Genomic DNA, 18887 nt, shown 5'->3' on the forward strand with positions numbered 1-18887 from the left:
TGTTCTACTAAATATTGGGGTGTTTGTCTAAATCTCCTGAAATAAACAGGGGAATGCATTCTTATTTTCTGTGTTGACATCACCAGTACTTGGGCATCTAAAAAGTCTGAAAAGGATGCATGCAAGAGTATATTTTTCTTAGTGCTGGGACGAACACAGGATTTTCATGTTCGGCTAGTCACTCATAATTTAAATGTTCATTCAGATATTTGTTCGTTTTCAAAAAGTAATAAAAACCATTATTTTGCTCAGAACGCAGGCAGAGACAGCAGGGGCAGGGTGTGTGTGTGTGTCTTTATTTTACAGCAAGACGTTACAATACGTAACACGTTAAAGTAGAAAAATGTCCCAGGAGTAAAGAATACATTGTGTAGGCTTTACTTTACCCCAGTGAATTAACTACAAAACAATGGATGGCAAATAGCAGTTCAAGTTAAACATTGTTTGGTTTACTCCTGAAATAAATAGTACATATAAAGTTGACACCACATTTATTTTTATTATTTTTATTTTTTTTCATTCCTTGCCATTGACATTTCTTCACAGTAAGCAGTGGCCATCGACACATTTTCAAAAAGTAATAACATGAGGTTTACTTGTGGCTTTTTGTAGCTAAACAAGCAAACGAAAACTGAAATTTAACTTTAAACACTAAAAAATTATTATTATTTATTTCTTAGCAAACGCTCTTATCCAGGGCAACTTACAATTGTTACAAGATATCACATTATTTTTACATACAATTACATTATTTTTACATACAATTACCAATTTATACAGCTGGGTTTTTACTGGAGCAATCTAGGTAAAGTACCTTGCTCAAGGGTACAGCAGCAGTGTCCCCTACCTGGGATTGAACCCACGACCCTCGGTCAAGAGTCCAGAGCCCTGACCAAGGACCCTGGGTAAAGCCCTCTCAAAACAGCAGCTGTCTCACTGGATTGTGGACACAGTTTCAACTGCATATACAAATGCCGGCCTACCCCCACCTGGGCCGATGGCTGCACATTTTACAAGAGGAGTGGCTACATCATGGCCCCTCTTTAGAGGAGACATATGTACTGCAGCTAGCTTGGCTACCCCACATACTTTCACCAAGTTCTACCGACTTAATGTGGTAGACCCCTCTATACCTTCAATAGACACAAGGGTCCTTGAGGTTGCACTGGCTTTGGTATACTTTCCCAAAAGTATTGTTGGTGGTTGTCTTCAAATTGAAAGGTTATGGATGTAACCCTGGTTCCCTGAAAGACGACCACCAACCTGCAAGGTTGCATCGGTCACCGAGAGGGGCCTATCAGCAGCTCTAATATAAAATGCTTAGCGAATACCTACCAGTGGCAGGCATTTCCCAAAAGTATTGTTGGTGGTTGTTTTCTCTTTCAGAAAATCAGGGTTACATCCATAACCTAACGTTCTGGTGTATTTAGAAGCATATGACTTTTGCATTTGAGGTAAATGGGATATTTCAAGGTTCATTTCAGACAGTGCATGATTGACACTGGCAGTTAAGTTGAGGGTTGTGTCGATTTCATAGGGCTGCAATTTACAAGGAACTACGCAGTTGGCCAATCACAATAATAAAAGTGAAATGCATATTCATGAGTATCCTTTTTCTTCCGTTATAAAAACTGTGTGTGGGGGGGGGGGGGGGCGGGGATGTCATGGCTGGCTACATCCGTTTCCATTCAACATAATCGTCATCATAACACTCCCTTGACATGGTGTCCTCACCGAGCCTGCAGAAGAGAGCGATACTTTAAAAACACAACCAACAAGTTAGGAAACTAGCATTAAAAAGTTGTTTCTGCTAAAGCTACCATTATCATATCTATAGGGGAGTTCTGCATCCATAGTTCAGTTTTACAGTGTCTGTTTATCACTTTTGTTCCTTTGCATTGAAACAAAGAAACAAAAGTGATAAACAGACACCGTAAAACTGAAGTTTCTAAACAAGATAGAAGATAAAACAATTACCCAAATCTAAGACAACACAGCATCATTAAATCCAAGGCAGCCCTAACCAGTAACTTCTGTCTTCATCCCAAAGCTGTTCTAAACCCAATACTAACACCCTAACAGTCAGTAGTTGAGTTTGGTGTTCCGTTCTGCTCAGTGGGTTTATAAAGAGGTACACAGTGCTAATATGAGCTACTTAGCTAATTGGTGCACCCACACCTGTTTCACAGTACTACCCTAACTTTCAGTCAGTACATTTATTAATAATAAAAATAATAATAATAATATGTTTTTTAAAATTACATTAAAACCCATTTAGAAGATTGACGTGAGTGGTGTTTTGTGGTAAATTAAATTTGTGTATTTGTGAATTTGACCATTGGCCAATTTGAGAATGACCACCTGTATAAGAGAAGCTGGGCGACAGCTCAGTGGGTTAGTTTAGAGAAAGGATGGAGAGCAGTACCAGGGTTTGTACAGTGGCTGTGCTCCTGCTGGTACAGCTTTGGTGCTGGTTTGTGTTTTGAAATGTATTTTTTGGTTATTTGTTTAAATATTTTGGTTCTTTTTGTTTCATTTAAATAAAAGTGTGAGTCAAAGTACTTAAACTGTAACCTTCCGTGTCTGCTGTTCCTGCCGTCAGCGCTATTCTACCACCACACAACAGAGAACTGTGTTTGGAAGCAGGGTATAAAACAGTACATCTTCAGTTTTTGTGTTTTTATGCACTTCTGTTAATAGGTCTCTGCTCACGTCAATGTAGTATTTTGTTTTAAAATTGTCCCACATCAGTTTAGTTTCGTTATTTATATAATGTAAGCTGAACTGACTGAAAATATGTTTTGATTTAAATTAGAAAATTTCATACCAACAGCTCTAATTTTCCCTGAAAAATCTGCAAAATAATTTTTAAAACTGAGCAAGAAATGACATAAGAAGAATGATTTGTCAACCACTTTTAAAATCAATCTTTTCATGCGCCTCTATGATTCCAGTAAGCGCTATTTTTTTGTCTTTTTAACTTGGTATTGATATGAGATCTTTAAAACTTTCATCTCATCTTGCACTTACTGTTATACAGAGCAGCATTCAAGTATGTTATGTGAGCTAAATTACTTCTGTGTGAATGCATGCTTGCTCTCCCCAGGGACCCACGCACTGTAGAAAATGAAATGGTGCATCTAAATTCCTGTGAAACGTTTCCTTAGGAAGCAAGAGCAGGAGCATCAATGGCATCTTTATGCTTGAGGGGGTGTGTGTTTTCTGTCTCTATGACTATCTGCTTACCTCCTCTAGCTGCTAATAATGAAATGTCATAGTGATTTGTGGAGACATGTCTTCATAGAAGCTGATTAGAACAGTATTCCTCCAAAGTGGCCATGAGGGTGATTTTTGTCAACTAAGGTTTGCCCAGGCTGGCAAGTTTATGCCTTTCTATTGCACTGTAGGTCATGAAGCTTCGAAGCCCACCACTTATTGGCTGTACATATACAGGTGGGCATGCTTTCATAAAAAAATAGATTTGCATGGTAACCTGTGATGTTTTTACTGGGTAGTAAAATGGGGTCACTCTCTGCTCCAGTTCCCTTCCAGTTGCTTTCTATTCAGTATAGTATAGCTGCAGGTGGTTGATTCATGCAGTACTAAATGCTCCAGTAAAATTCACACTTTTGTGCAAAAAATAATATTTCAATCGTGGAGAACAAATACCAATTTTTTAATCAGATGGTGACTTTTGAGGACTAAATAATCATGATTTAAGGTTTGGGTTACGTGTAAATGCCACAGGATACGTGAATACTCCAGAAGCACCTTTATAAAAGTTTACCATGGTATTTATTTATTTATTTATTTCAGTTTTACCAGTTTTTTCCATGGTTATACTTTGCATTTGCCATGTTTTTAATCTGCTTTACCCTACCAATGCTTACCTACTCTTTACCATGCTTTATTATACTTTACTATGGTAAAGTTTATAAGGGGAGGCGTCATTAATATGTTTTGAACCACTGGATAAACCAGCAAAGTGGTGTGATCAACAGTGCATCAAGTGCAGGGCAAGAAGAAAGAGTGTAAAAAGAAAGCACTCAGCTGGAATCTTCTTGTATAAATTATATATATATATATATATATATATATATATATATATATATATATATATATATATATAAAATCTATTTGAGCACAAACACTCAACCACAGTCATTGGAAACATCTAGTGTGAAATGTACTGAACAAGCGCAATGCTGTTAGCGACTTTTTAGGGAATGCTTTGCAGCAGCAGTTTTTCTTTGCGGTTCAACCTTAGATGAATATGTAATTATGGGTGTTCCTGCATAAATCAGCAAAAATGGGATGTAAATTGCAAATGAGGGCTCTCAAATATTATAATGAGATGTACTAGAGCTGCCGGCAATTGCGACACTTACAACTGCATCTATTTGTTAAGAACTTTTGAAAGCATGTTTTAAACAGTTACAATTGTTACTGGCATTTCCCAGTCTGCTTTTTCTCGTGTGTTGCCAGTTGTGCTCAATGCATTTTTGAGGAGAACACCCCAATACCTAATTTTCACTAAAGTCAGGGTGTAGTTACAAGTCTTGAAAACAAATTTCTATGACATTTCTTGTTTCCCCAACGTGCTAAGAGCAATAGAACTAACCCCTCCAGCTCATTCTGAGCCTCTGTATAGGACCATGATCTATTTTGTGTTAATCGTTTATTAAAAAATAAATAAATAAACGCTAAAATCATTTAGTTTAAATTTAAAATACTCTTTTATTTGCATTGTACACCAATGTCTACAATGCAGCTGCATGATATATTTTGTGTTACCGGTAGCCTACAGACTAAACTAAAAAGAAAGTGCAATAGGGATTCATTTGATTTTACTACTGTACTGTGTACTGCATAGGCCTACTGTACAGATTTAGGCCTATATATTTACATAATGTAATGTGTAGCCTACCCAAAACACATTAGTGTTATTTCAGCGCAATGATTTACAAAGACAGAGCAGGAGGTTAAGTGACTTGCTCAAGGTCACACAGTGAGTTAGTGAGCCAGGATTTGAACCAGGGATCTCCTGGTTACAAGCCTTTTTCTATATAACACTTAAATAGTTTGCATTTAAAAAAAAAAAAAAATACATTTCTCTTACTAATTAATGACGTTAGCAATAATTCTGGGCGGTTCTGCATTCTGTTGCTCCTATAATGAATTATTGTCCTTTTTCTCATTTTGGACCTGCACTGAACAGACTTCCTCCTTGCATTCAACTCATGTGAGAATGTGTAAATCGTCTTTGCTCAAAAAGGTAGACACAGTGTTTTTGAAAAGGCAAACCATTATAGAATCGGTTTGTCTAATTAGACTGTACTCTCATGAAAACTGTTCTGTCTACCCAGCAGGTCTGAGTTGAACTGGTCTCTGACCTAATCAGTCTCGTTATTTTTTTCAGCCTAGTCTGAACACAGCTTTACTCTGAGGTGCAGCAAAAGGACTTCAAGGCTGTCATTCACAGTGCTATTTAAAGCCTCAACCATACCAAAAATAAGGAATAAAACATCTTGTTTGTAAAGGAACCATCGTAATTATAAATTAGCCATCTTGCTTATTAATTACCTATTGTGTTTATAAGTTAACCTTTATGTTTATATATAACCATCATATACCATATTCAAACAAACTGAATTGCTCTCTGTGGTTTGTTTTTGATTTTTTTTTTAGTTAATTAAACAATCCCATTAATCCCAGAAAATCCAAGAATGAGTTGGTGTTAGTTTCTGAGCTGTACTATCATGACATCATTTTGATTCATTTTTTTCTATGCTTTTCTTTCCTAAAAGCTTTCCAGTTTGTTAGTTCACAGTTTAAATAAATAACTAGGCTGCATAACAACACCTGCATTAGGGTGTCAAATGTAAACATTAAATATAATACAGTCCAACATCAAAATTGAGCAAAAGATGTAACTACATTTTACCACCCACAGACCTGCTTTGCTCATCTATGATATGACGTTAAAAAAGAAGGGGGAAAATCAAATCATAGCAAGAGACTGCCCACATATATTCATTGTGGTGGAGAGGAGGAGCGAACATAAGGAATACCAACACTTTTAGAATCCCAGAAGGCGTCTTATAAATTCTAAGACAGGCGAGCACTCTTGGAAGAAAGTCAAATCGCAGCCTACACGACGGAGGATGTTTGAGAGATGTTTATGATATCATAAAATAGTTCCGCAAATGGAAGACCGCTATTTATCCAAACTGTCACCTGCTGAAGATTATGGAGCTGGTGCATATCTGCTAGTTATTGGTAAGGGAAAACCTTGTGTTTATTACGTTTTGCCTTTGTTTGGGGGGGGGGGGGGGGGGGGGGGGGGAGTTGTGCATTGAACATTCTCTGTTCTAAGTATCATGAATGAGAAAAAGGAAGGAGGCAGTACTTTAAAACAAGACAGCGTGGTGCGCTTTGTCGAAATTTACATCACTGCACCAAACTCGAAAATGCTGTTCCACCAAGTCTCGTTTTATAGTAATAAAGTGTGTAAGGTTACGGCTGTCGTTTTCACTGAAACTTTTGTGTGGTTAGATGCTTTAACTATAACCTAACTGCTCTGCTGCCAGCTTCCGATATCCCGGTTACATTACATTTTCAAAAATATCAGTTACATACTGTAACTACCGCTACATTAAACAAGTAGCATACAACATATTTAAAAAATAAAAATAATAAAAAAAAAACCTTCGTTTAGTAGTCTAGTAGTACTCTTATTTAACATCATTGGAAAAAATAATAACATGTAATGTATTGCATGGGCTTTACAAAAAGAGCCAGGGGTAAGAATGCAGTCTAACTCTTTATCTCCTATTAGAGCGTCCATCCAAATATATCTTACCAGATTGGATACCACCTCGTTTTATGCCTGCTTTCCACAAAGAATGACACTTTGTTTCAAATATAAACCAATGAATATAAACTGCTATATAAAAGCATCATATTCATGTGAATATCGAAAGTAGAAACATGTAGCAAGGTTTTAAATAACATGTTTACACAGATAATCGCGAATAAACTAAAATGAAAGGGGTAGCGTCCTTGCTTTCATCTTGGAAAATTTGTCAACACCAGCCTTTATGTTTTTGCTTTAATAACCAAAAGGTCGATCAATCTCTCATCCCATAGGTGTATGCAGTTATGTTTTGACCCTTTTCATGCACGAAAATAACCTTTTTATTGCCGAACTAATGTAGCGAGGGCTAGGCTGGGTTTAAAATATTGTAGCGTATTCGGTTCCCGCAGGCAGGCGCATCACACAGAGCGAGGAAATCCACACACAGGCGGAGGGCGGGCGCAAACCCGGGTCCTCTCGCACTGAAGCATAGCGCCGATACCGCTGTACAAAAGAGCCGGCTCCGTTGCAAGGAGCGTATATCGGGCTTATGTCTCTGTGTGTGATTACGTCACCTACTAGCCCTACTGCTGCCTTCCCCCATGCACGCTACAATATAATTTATGGTAGCCGTCTACACCACTGAAGGCACTACCTTCAGATTAAGTTAAAGATTTTAGGCTGTTAGCAACAGGTTCTTTTATTTGGGGGCAGAGGATAAGGTCTTGACCAAGTCCAACACAAACACACAACAAAGAAAACCAGAATTAAAAAAAAAAATTCAAGAATCTAAAATCGAAATAGGGTCAAATTGAAATCCAAAAACTCACAGCACAGCCCTACACATGACCCTAAATCTTGTTTTCAAATCTATGGTACCTTTCCTTTCGAGCGTACATGTATATGTTACCTGGGCATAAGTAATATTAATAGTTTCTTCCACAAGTGAATTCCTCCTCGCTGTCGTTTAATTTCTTCCGTTTTCTACCTGCTGTGTCAAACATATCTGAAATGTTCAGAAGTGACAAAACTAATGAAAATCATGTGAATTATGTCACATTCGATTTAAGCAGATGATTCAATAGCTCCTCAATCTAAGGACTCTACAGGCCAGTAAGTTTTGTACAAGAGTATTATTCATCCAGAACTAATACAATATTCTCTTTATGTGATCCTTTTCAATGAAACGTCAGACCCGCATGAATACCCATTAAATATCTATTACTATGATGTTTAAAGCCTACAGTAATACATCTTTTGGGTCAAGAAACTGTAAACAAAATTATTCACTCAAGCATGTAGTCATTATTATTCTGTATGTCTGCCGACATACATCCCTGCCCAAGCTTGATGCAGCTTAGCTGTGGGTTGCTCTAGACGCACATTATCTGTCCCTAGGCCTAGGAATGGCAAGCCGGGAACGATCCAATCCTGTCAGATACACTTTTATTTTATTTTTTATTCACTACACTGATGAAGGCATGTGCGTGTAGAACTAACAATAGTTTGAATGAATCACCATTTTGACCATTACATCATAGGGCATATTTCCTACTTTTTGCTAAACTTGGCTTGTTGTTTACTCTGTTTAATCCCTGCTGTTTTCCAGCTGTCCTGTCTGTCCTGGGAAATGTAGCCGTCCTTGTCACTGCTTTAAAGAGATCCTCCCGCCTCAAGCCACCAGAGCTGCTGAGCGTGAATTTAGCTGTGACTGATCTTGGCATGACAATCAGCATGTATCCACTCTCCATAGCCTCTGCCTGGAACCATCGCTGGCTGGGAGGAGATGGCTCCTGTATTTATTATGGATTAATGGGATTCTTCTTTGGAGTTGCCAGCATACTAACTTTAACTATGATGGCTATAACTCGATTTATAGTCACAACGAATTTGCAAGTTCCTGGTGAGTTCACATATCTGATAAATTATGATGTTGCCTTTGATCCTTAAAGAGTAAATGGTTTGACAGCAAAATACAGTAGCTTCAAAGAGCAGAGGCTTTGAAATGATAGAATATTAATAGAGATACGTCTTTCCCAATGTATTTTGTGACCTTGACAAATACTTTTTTGTTTGTTTAGTTTTATATGTTTATTGTTTGTACATACATACTGTATGTACGACCGTCTCCACTATATCCCCTTCACAGGTGACTGAATCCCCAGTGTGGGATGTGAGAGACGCAGGTGTGTGTAAAATTAAAAGTAAGAATTTGGAATATTGTGAATTTGCAAAAAAAAAAAAAAAAAAGTAAAACAAATAAATTACGTAAAACAAGTCGTATTAGTTCATTATAAAATCACAAATACTGTAGCAGCCCCAGTCCCTGAGGATAAGGATCTAGACCTTTGCCATCATTAAACGCTCCACGGCTGGACTGTGAACACCTATTGGCCCTTCTTGTCCTTTTTTTATTTTGAAGTTTGTGTGTACCAACCCTTAAACATTACAATACTACAATAACACTAAAAACACTGACAAAGACTTCTAGTCTTTTTAGTGCTACAGTTATATTAATAAAAACAGCAAGCATAATGTATCTAGTACATAATGTTAAAACATATTCTGGTGTGCAGTACCCACTTCCCCCTACCCTGAGATGAATCATGGATTTGCAACAGTTGTATTATCATACTCAGTATTTTGTTATGTTAATGAGATGTTTGTCTTATTTAAGGTGAGAAGATCAGCAAGAAGAACGTGTCTATTATGATTCTTTTCACCTGGCTCTATGCTTTGATGTGGGCAGTCTTTCCGTTACTTGGCTGGGGAAAGTATGGTCCTGAACCATTTGGGATATCTTGTACTATCGCCTGGGGTGAATTTAAAGTCAACGGATCAACATTTATTGTCTGTATTTTCACACTCTGCACAGTAGTACCAGCTCTGACCATCATCATATGCTACTTTGGAATAGCATGGAAAATCCATAAAGCATACAAGTCAATGGGGAACAGCAACCAAATGCCCAGTGCAATGAAAGTAGAATGGAGGCTGACCGGTGTATGTATTTAAGTATTGGTAACTATGAGTAAAATGTATATTTTCTGGGGGTGTGCACGCATGCTTGTTTGTGAGAACGTGCATAAGACAATTCACTGATTAGATAATGCTGCACAGAACCTTTTTTTTTTTGGTTGCCAATTAATTTTATTGTTTTCTTCCCAATTTAGTAATGTCCAATTATTTTTAGACTCAGCCCATCGCTACCACCCCTGCGCTTACTGGGGAGGGGCGAAGACGAACACACGCTGTCCTCTGAAGCATGTGCCACCCGGAGCTACAGTGTCGGAGGACAACGCAGCCCTGGGCAGTTTACAGGCAAGCGCACAGGCACCCGGCCAGACCACAGGGGTCGCTGGTGTGCAGTGAGCCGAGGACACCCTTGCCGACCTATCCCCCCCCCCCCCCCCACCGGGTGGTGCTCGGCCAATTGAGTGCCGCCCTCTGGGAGCTCCCGTCCTCGGTCAACAAAGGAATACCCTGGACTCGAACCGGCAATGTCCAGACTACAGGGCGCATCCTGCACTCTACGCGAGTGCATTTACTGGATGCGCCACTCTGGAGCACCTAGAACCTTTTTAAAGAAGGTCAATGGAAGGTTTGCGTGAATACCATGTTTGAAATATAGGTTGCATTTAATAATTAGAAAATATCTTCCCAAGAGTAAAAAAAAAGTAATAGCAGAAATATGTTTCAGTTGACATCTGAATAATTTATCTCAGGGACAAGTTATCATGTTTGTATTAACCTTGTTTTCACTGTCACAATAAATAAAATGCTGTGCCATGGCACAATGTTTACATTTACATTTCAGAAAACAATTATTTGCATCCTATGACATCCTAAATGAACATACAGAACATGTACTTCAAATAATGGTGTGTTGGAAATTCCCATTAAGTACTTTGTATTTTATGATAAATTTACTTACCTTTTATATGTATGTAAACAAAAATCGGGCCTGAGATTGTAAAATCACACTGCTTGTGTTGTGAATATTTTGCATAAACTGTACAATTTAATGGCAGCTAAACCTACAGTGCAAGTTGAAAGTCACATTTTCACAATGTCCGTTTTTAATAATTACTGTATGCGTAATACATTTTTGGCGTATGCATCTACACATTTCTGTTAACTCCTTGCGTTGGATAACTGATCCTGAGAAAAAAAATGCAGTGATGGTGGTGGCATTCTGTTGAATATGATTTTACTCCATCTCATTCACTCATTAAAGAGATGAGTTTGGGCTGTGACTTAATTCTGTCTTGTCTATTGTCTTTTAGATAGCGGTTCTCGTCAGTGTTGGCTTCATCGGCTGTTGGGCTCCCTATGCTGCAGTCAGCCTCTGGTCAATGTTCAGGTCCAGTGACTCAATACCACCTCTAGTGAGCCTGCTGCCCTGTTTGTTTGCAAAGTCCGCCACAGCATACAACCCGTTCATCTACTACATTTTCAGCAAATCGTTCAGGAAAGAAATTAAACTGCTAACCTGCTTCTGTGGAAAGCCGGATGATTTGCTCAACACAGTCAACATGGCAGAAAACCCAGTGAATGTGACTTGTGATGATAAAAGAAAACAAGAAACCACACTGCCATTGCAGTAAATAAGATTCCAACCATCAATAATCAAATCTAGACAAAGCTGCTCTTAGGGCTGTGAATCAAGCACCTTGTACCTTCTACACTACATCTATCAATCAATCTACATTGCATTAACTTTCATACAGTGGCCATTCATGGACAGGGTACTTTAGAACCAGTGCAAACTTAAAAGGTAGCAGTTAAAATGCTGCTTCTGAAACTACAGTATTGCCTATTTTGCCATCTGCACCGGGCAAAGCGTATGAAGCTGCCGCTCTCTATCAGACTGGAAAGGAGGCGGATGAAAAGCCTCAAGCTCTACCGTCTGGTTAATGTGGAATGCCGAAGTGTGACTTTCACCTTGGCTACTGCAAGAATTAAGCAGGCTTTTGCAACCGAAAAGGCTTGCATCTCACTCACTCGCGTCGCAAATGTAACAGCAAGTAAGAAAGCTGCTTTCATTGATACATATTTCAGGTCTGCTGAATGTAAGGGCTCAAATGGAGACTTCATAAGCACTTCCAGCACCACATTAAGGACAATGTCCTTCAGAGGTGGCTGAAGCCGCCGAGGACCGTTTAAAAATTGCCGCGCCAGAAAATAAGCTCTTGGGGAGACTGAATCACCTTAATATGACAAGCCGAAATGGCTGCCAAATAGACCTTTAAAAGTAGAGGGGGATTTCCCCTAATGAAATAGGTCCTGTAAAAATTGAAGTGTAACTACTATGGGACAGCGTGTAGGGTCTAACCCCTTGGGCAGACACCACATTTGAAAAACGGTCCATTTGTACCCATACTGGGAACGTGTGGATTGCGCTCTGGCATTCTGTAGAGTGTTAATGACTCTATTAGACAGCCCCAGAAGGCTCAAATGGCGCCGCTCAGGGGCCAGACCCAGAGCTGTAGGCTCGATGGGTCAGAATGCCAATGTCCCCCGTGTTTGACTGAGTAGGTTGCGGCGTTTTGGCAGACTCCATGGCTGACCTTTCAGGAGCTGTATCAGAGTTGAAAACCTGGAAATGGGCGTCTTTTAAATCCACCATAGTGAACCAATCGCCTGGCCTTATTGACTGCAACAGATGCTGCATGGTTAACATTTTGAACCCCCATCAACTCAGATATGGATCGACCTGTCTGAGATCGAGGATTGGTCTGAGGCTACCATCCCATTTGGACACCAGGAAGTACCTGGAGTAAAGTGAAGAGGATGAACTGTGCAAATAGCCCGTTTCTGCAGCAAGGCTGTCACCTCTTGAGACAACACCAATGCGTCTCTGTGAAAGAGACTTTAATAAACAGTACTGGTAAGCCACCAAGATGCTGTTATAATTTCCCAGCCGCGCAGCAAAGGCACCAGCTGAATAAGCCTTTTTAAGCATAAGCTCCGAAACCCGGCACTGTTTATTTGAGTAGATAGCGTCCTTGCTTAAAAACGCTAGCTTAGGGGCGTGCACCAATGATGTGATAGCGGCATCTACTGGTGTAAAATCAGCCAAGCCAAGTTGATCTGCTTCATGCAGACTGTAAAGCGCTCCCAAGGAACGTGAATCAGCAGGCGCTGTAGCCGGGTGATGCCAGGATGAATGCGCCTCAAAGAGGAAATCCGGGTGTACCAGAGGAGACAGTTAAGAGAGAGCAGGACCATCCTCAAAAATTGAGTGTTTCCGCTTGTCACCTACAGGCCATGGATCATTCAAAACGTGCGTGGCCCTCTTAATCAGTGGCAAAAGCTCTGCTGATAGTGACAACTGCGCTACTTGTGTTGCGCTATCCAAGTCACCTTCCTCAGAGGGGAACTCCCGATCGACTGCCTCATCAGATGCAGTGATAGACAGCAGATGCTCTTGCTGCCATTCTGCGTGTACTAGTCCTTGTGACTGTAATGGCACAAAAGGAGCAGGTGTAACAGTGCGTTCGTGCAACAGCTCAGCTAACATGTTTCCCTGTTGGGAGACCGCCTCCCAGAGCTTATCCAGCTGCTCAGAGCTGTCTGATCTATGAGACCTATGGCTCTTTTTTCTCCTCTTCTTAGGCGAGGCAGCCAGAGGAGGGGAGGGGGAAGGAGAAGATGAGGACCGTGAATGCACAGTATACACAGTACGGTGCAAACGGTACGGTATAGTACTAATAACATTATAATGCCCTAAGACTGGAGGAAGCCTGTACACTACCGTTACCTAAGAAGTAATATGCAGGGATGCCCACCTGTATAGCTTCTGGCTTAACACAACACAGCCCTAAGACTGCTGTCACCGTGACAGCCCTCGCAATGGTACTGCAAGCAGAGACCAGAGCGGCAAAGAAACACTGTGGGAAGGACTGCAAGCAATCAGACCTGAAGCAGAGCTGAGCCCAGCAACTGCTAGTGTATCAGAAGGGTAACCTCGTTCATTGTACAAAAGTACCAGCGGGAACGGTAGCAAGTCTGGGACCTACAGTTACCACGGGAGCGATATAGGGATGCCCACCTATAACGCTTTTTGGCTAACCAACAGATCAAAACCCAAGGAAAGCCTACTGCTAGAGCCCTAACAGTCTTCACACTAACTCTGCAAGCAGATCTTAAGCAGCCGCGTTAGTAGTTTTTACTAAAACACGTCAAAACAACAATTCGTAATAAGTGATAAACACAAGCAAACAATAATAATACAATCAGATATAACACTATGTCACTCATCTGTTCATAGCTCTCTCTCTCTCTCTCTCTCTCTCTCTCTCTCTGTCAGGTCGGTGAAAGGAAAAATGATGGAGTTTTGAGTGTAAACAGTCTCTTTTATGCTCTTGGGGGCGGGGTGCGACTATGTCACAGTCACTACGTGCAGCTTTGGAATATCTATTCAGGTTAGATGATATCAAAGGATTAATATCCATGAGGTAATGGTTACGTCATACTTGAAAGGGAACATTAGGTTTGATGTGAAATGTACTGTTGTACATAATTCTTGTAGATTGAAGACTTAAAAATGTGTTAAGTAATAAAACTGAAACCGATACTGTGATTATTACTGTGAGTGTTTTGCTTGTGTTGTCTAAAACGTACTGTTTGTTTATTAACACAATACTGAGCTGTCGCCCACAGCCAGCACTAAACCCGGACAACCCTGCACATTGTATCAATGATAAATAGTACTTCAAAGAGAGCACTACAGCACGCACTTTGGACTGGTGACAGTGTTTGTATCTTGTGTGTGTTTGTACTGGACTATTGTTTACGGGACTGCAACCCATAATTATTCCCAGCGCCATACACATCACTGTGTACTGTCAGTCCTCCTGTTATTTACTGTTGGGTCATCAGACCATTTGGATTACAAATAAAACAAACAATTTCACCCGTACTTTGTTGTCTGTCTTTTCTTGTTGGATTACTACACCTGCTCTTCACCCGCTCTACCAGTTACCACTTTGCCACACCACCCCAGAAGTATATCATCGGAACTGCACGGCCCAAAGTGGTTTACACCGCTTATAACACAGCTAACTGTCATTTGGGGGATGAAAAATAATTAAAACACATTTCAAATTAAGACAAAACCAGAAACTTTTATTGTGTATACATTTGCAGTGTAATATAGTCCCTAATTTAATTTATAGTTTGCTTATTAAAAATAAATTGCACATGTCTGTTTGTTGTGAATGTGGCATCTCACTAGAAACTAGAGGACTGAACACACGCTGATGAGGGGCGGAGTTTCAAATGACACCTAGGATGTAAGGGGAAAAGCGGCCATGGATGCTGAAGCTGTATCTGCAGGTGAGCTTGTGTACTCGTTATATGTGAGGCACACATATTCAAGTCTGTAAACATGCTTTCGGATCTCAAAAGATGTATTTATTAGTTGTCTGACACCCTCGCGTCCAAATTGTGCCAGATTAAGTTGAAGATCAAACCACGCACCAATCCAACATTGGTGTCAGGGGACAGTGGCTCAGTTTCCCGCAGACACTTCAAATCCAGGTCGGTAATTCGGGAGGGGGGAGTCTGACCTGCTTTTGTAAAAGTTTTCATGACCGACAGGAATACATTCTTGTTGGTTTTTAAATTCGCCGTCAGCAGAGATGTTAAAACTTGTACTATTAAAATATCTATTTAGTCCAGCTCAGTGTTATAAAACTGGAGACTCCAGTTGAACTTTTTGCACTGGCATAAAATTCCCTTATGTTGCTGAGATTTTTTTTTTTTTTTTTTTACTTATTTCCTTAAAATGAATCTCCATATTTTTTTCTTTAAACCAGTCTTTAAGTACATTAACAGCCCATGCTGTTAGTGTTTTTTTTCAGTGTTTTTTCAATCTTTGTTTTCTTTTATTTCATTTAGCTGTTCCTCATCTACTGTTATGTGTCTACTCTTGACAGTTGCTGGTGCACTTTTTTTTCTTCATATATATACACACACACACACATACATACATATACAGTCTGTCTCTGATGAACAACGTTGTCGTCTTTTATAAGGATCTCGTGCTGGATTACTTCCGTATGTCCTGGTTTTTCTAAGAACAAATCCGTGGGAAGACATTGCAACAATTCTTGTTGTTTTTCTTTTGACAAGTGTTGCAAATCCACTTCCCCTTCTTTGTGTTGTCCCAGGAAATACTGTTCTGTGAAATCCTCATCCTCCTCAACGTCTTGGATAATCAGGCTCTCAGCAACAAGGTCGGTGCGAGTTAATCACTTCTTAAGCAAATTAATGTGGAAAACTTGCAGAGATTTCTGACGCTCTGGCATGTAAAGTTCATACGTGACTGGTTCCATCTTCTGAGTCACATTGTATGGCCCTTGCCATTTTGCTAGCTGTTTATTCTCTGAGGTTGGGAGCAGCAACTGCACCTGTTCTCCAGGTGGAAAAGCACATTTCCGAGCAGACTGATCATACCACTTCTTCTGCGCCAACTGAGATTTCTCCATGTGGTCATTATTATTATTATTTATTTCTTAGCAGACGCCCTTATCCAGGGCGACTTACAGTCGTAAACAAAAATATATTTCAAGAATCAAAGTACAAGTAATAATACAATTAAGAGCAAGATAAAAATACAATGACATGTGCTAGAGCTGACATTTGTGCCAGCTGATCCCTCATTTTAAGGACACAGTTTATCACATTAGTTTTCAATGGTTGCTCCTCCTCTGCCCAGATTTCCTTCAGCACATCAAGAGACCCTCGTACCTGACGTCCGTAAAGGAGATCGAAAGGCGAAAAGCCGGTGGATGCCTGGGGAACTTCTCGATAGGCAAAAAGTAGGTAAGGTAGCCATTTGTCACAGTCTTTGCCGGTTTCTGAAACAAACTTCTTTAGCATGTGTTTTAATATTTGGTTAAATCTTTCAACCAGGCTGTCAGTCTGTGGGTGGTAAGGGGCGGTCTGTATTCTCGATATTCCTAACAGGTGATACACCTGACGTAAGGTACTGCCCATAAAATTTGTGCCCTGATCAGTTAACAATTCTCGTGGTAGACCTACTCTAGAAATAAAACTGCAGAAGAGCAGACGTTACCGGTCTTGTTTTCACATTCCTCATGGGAAAAGCCTCTGGGTACTTAGTTGAATAATCACAAATGACCAGCATGTGGTAAGTTTCACTTTCTTTATCTGTTCCCAATATCCATTAATAACATTATATCACTGCATTAACACATTTACTGCCCTAAAAACTAACCCAAATTGTTTATTTGCTAAAGACGCTAAGAGATCAATGTATGTAGGCCTCCATTCATTGAGATCGTCGTCCCTGTGCAACTAGCTAACTACTACCTGTATTTAACTTTGATTTTCTATTTATTTATGTATTTATTTTTTTCAGGAATCCGATCAACTCCACCTCCTCCCGGACCACAATGCCCCTGTCTGGTAAGTACGCTCATCTTTATTGTGCTTCCCTTTTAATATTTGGTAGGCAGTTGTTTTCTATGACTTTTTTCAGTTATGGCCCATCTTGCTCGTTTGGTTGTTAGTAGCTTATTGATCCAAGAATCTCATCAAGCAGCTTCTTGAAGGATCCCAGGGTGTCAGCTTCAACAACATTACAGGTGTTGTCCAGTAAAATTGAACAGTGGCCATATCCATACAGACATTACACTTTGAGGTTGTGTCTTTACAGTTAGTATGCAGCTGTTTTCTATGCCTCTCTTAACAAAGTTTTACTTCATGTTTTCATTATGCCATTATTAAAAAGTACAACCCAAGAGAGCCATGTACAATGTACTGTGTTCTTAGTTACACATAGGGACCACTGATTATTGCCCCAGCTCAAATATGTACGCACTAGATTTTCTGGCAGATAAAAAAAATAACAGTTAAGATTTTTTTTTTACTGTCTCTGCCACAGTGACAGGATTAGCAGAGGGTGAGACTCAGAGACAGTGTAAAGTTCAAAATAAAGCTTTTTAATAAACAAAAATAAAAAATAAACCGGCACAAGGGCCAAACAAAAAGGTTCAAAACACAAAATACAAACAAAATGAAACTTACAAAAGAATAAAGCTTCCAGGCTGGGCGTTGCCTTCACTGGATTGCAAAAACACAAAAACAGCACACACAGAAAAACACAGTGGCTTCCTCTCCTTCTAGAACTCTCCTCTAATGGGAGGCTGAAGCCTCCTTTTATGCCAGGTGGCTCAGTCCTTAATTGAATAATTAATTAGTTGATTGCTCCCACCTGAAGCAATCAATCTGGGCAGGGAGGAGAATTTAACTCCTTCCCTGCCAGTATTTCTAAGGGCAAAGCCCTGCTCTGCCACAGCCACTTTAAGATTTTCTCGTATTTTCTGTGTTAATATGCCTTTACCTCAGCTGCTCTTCAGTTTTAGTTGCCTACCATCAAAATATGTAACATTGGCTAAATCAGTCAAAGTGTCTTGCATTATCTTGAGCACATCAAGGTATTGCCAGCAATACAAAAGAAAACTTGATTCCAAAGTAGCTGATCACTAGACGGCACTTGCTAAAACATCTAAAAAGACACTGACTGATCTAACGACATATTCCGATGACAGGTAAACAGAACTGAAAAGCAGCTCCTGAACTCAATTAAAGCATTTTAACACAGACTTTAATTATTGCAAATTAAACTTTTTTTTTTTTTTTTTAATGTACTGGCAGTGTCCCACCATTAGTCATTTCTCCTTTCAACAAAATAAGAAATATTCATTAAGAAGTGAAGCAATTGCTTTGAAAATATGTCCAACCGTTGCCTGATGACATGTTACTGATTTACATAAATTAAACTAATTATGTCCTTGACACTGATCAACTGAAATAATGAAAGCCGAATTAAATGATACCAGTAGGTCAGCCCAGGGCCACACTTCATACTGAATGCATGAAAAAAATAAACATTAGAAATTAGGGCCAGCAGGCAAAAGACCTCCACCAGCCTTGTCTGACTGCACAAAACAGGGAAGGAAAAAAACCTTGGGGATGTGAAGTGGGCAGCTTCCCCACT

At 39.7% G+C, this 18887-nt stretch overlaps 1 protein-coding gene across 2 annotated transcripts; it reads left to right on the forward strand.

Annotated features, from left to right (window-relative positions):
• The first annotated feature begins 6122 nt into the window (after positions 1-6122).
• On the forward strand, positions 6123-14771 carry LOC117410483 (opsin-5). Of its 2 annotated transcripts, none has more exons than XR_009328940.1 (5): positions 6123-6279; positions 8466-8759; positions 9534-9859; positions 11143-13553; positions 14169-14241. XR_009328940.1 is itself a non-coding variant. In XM_059025705.1 (5 exons), the coding sequence occupies exons 1-5, from the start codon at positions 6207-6209 to the stop codon at positions 14286-14288; spliced, it is 1083 nt and encodes a 360-aa protein (XP_058881688.1). In that variant the 5' UTR covers positions 6123-6206; the 3' UTR covers positions 14289-14771. The 2 variants fall into 2 exon arrangements, 1 of the variants encoding a protein (XP_058881688.1); XM_059025705.1 differs by having other exon boundaries at positions 11143-11412; positions 14169-14771.
• Positions 14772-18887: the final 4116 nt, after the last annotated feature.

The sequence above is a fragment of the Acipenser ruthenus genome, chromosome 6 (genome assembly GCF_902713425.1).
Source record: "Acipenser ruthenus chromosome 6, fAciRut3.2 maternal haplotype, whole genome shotgun sequence".
NCBI classification, from domain to species: Eukaryota; Metazoa; Chordata; class Actinopteri; order Acipenseriformes; family Acipenseridae; genus Acipenser; species Acipenser ruthenus.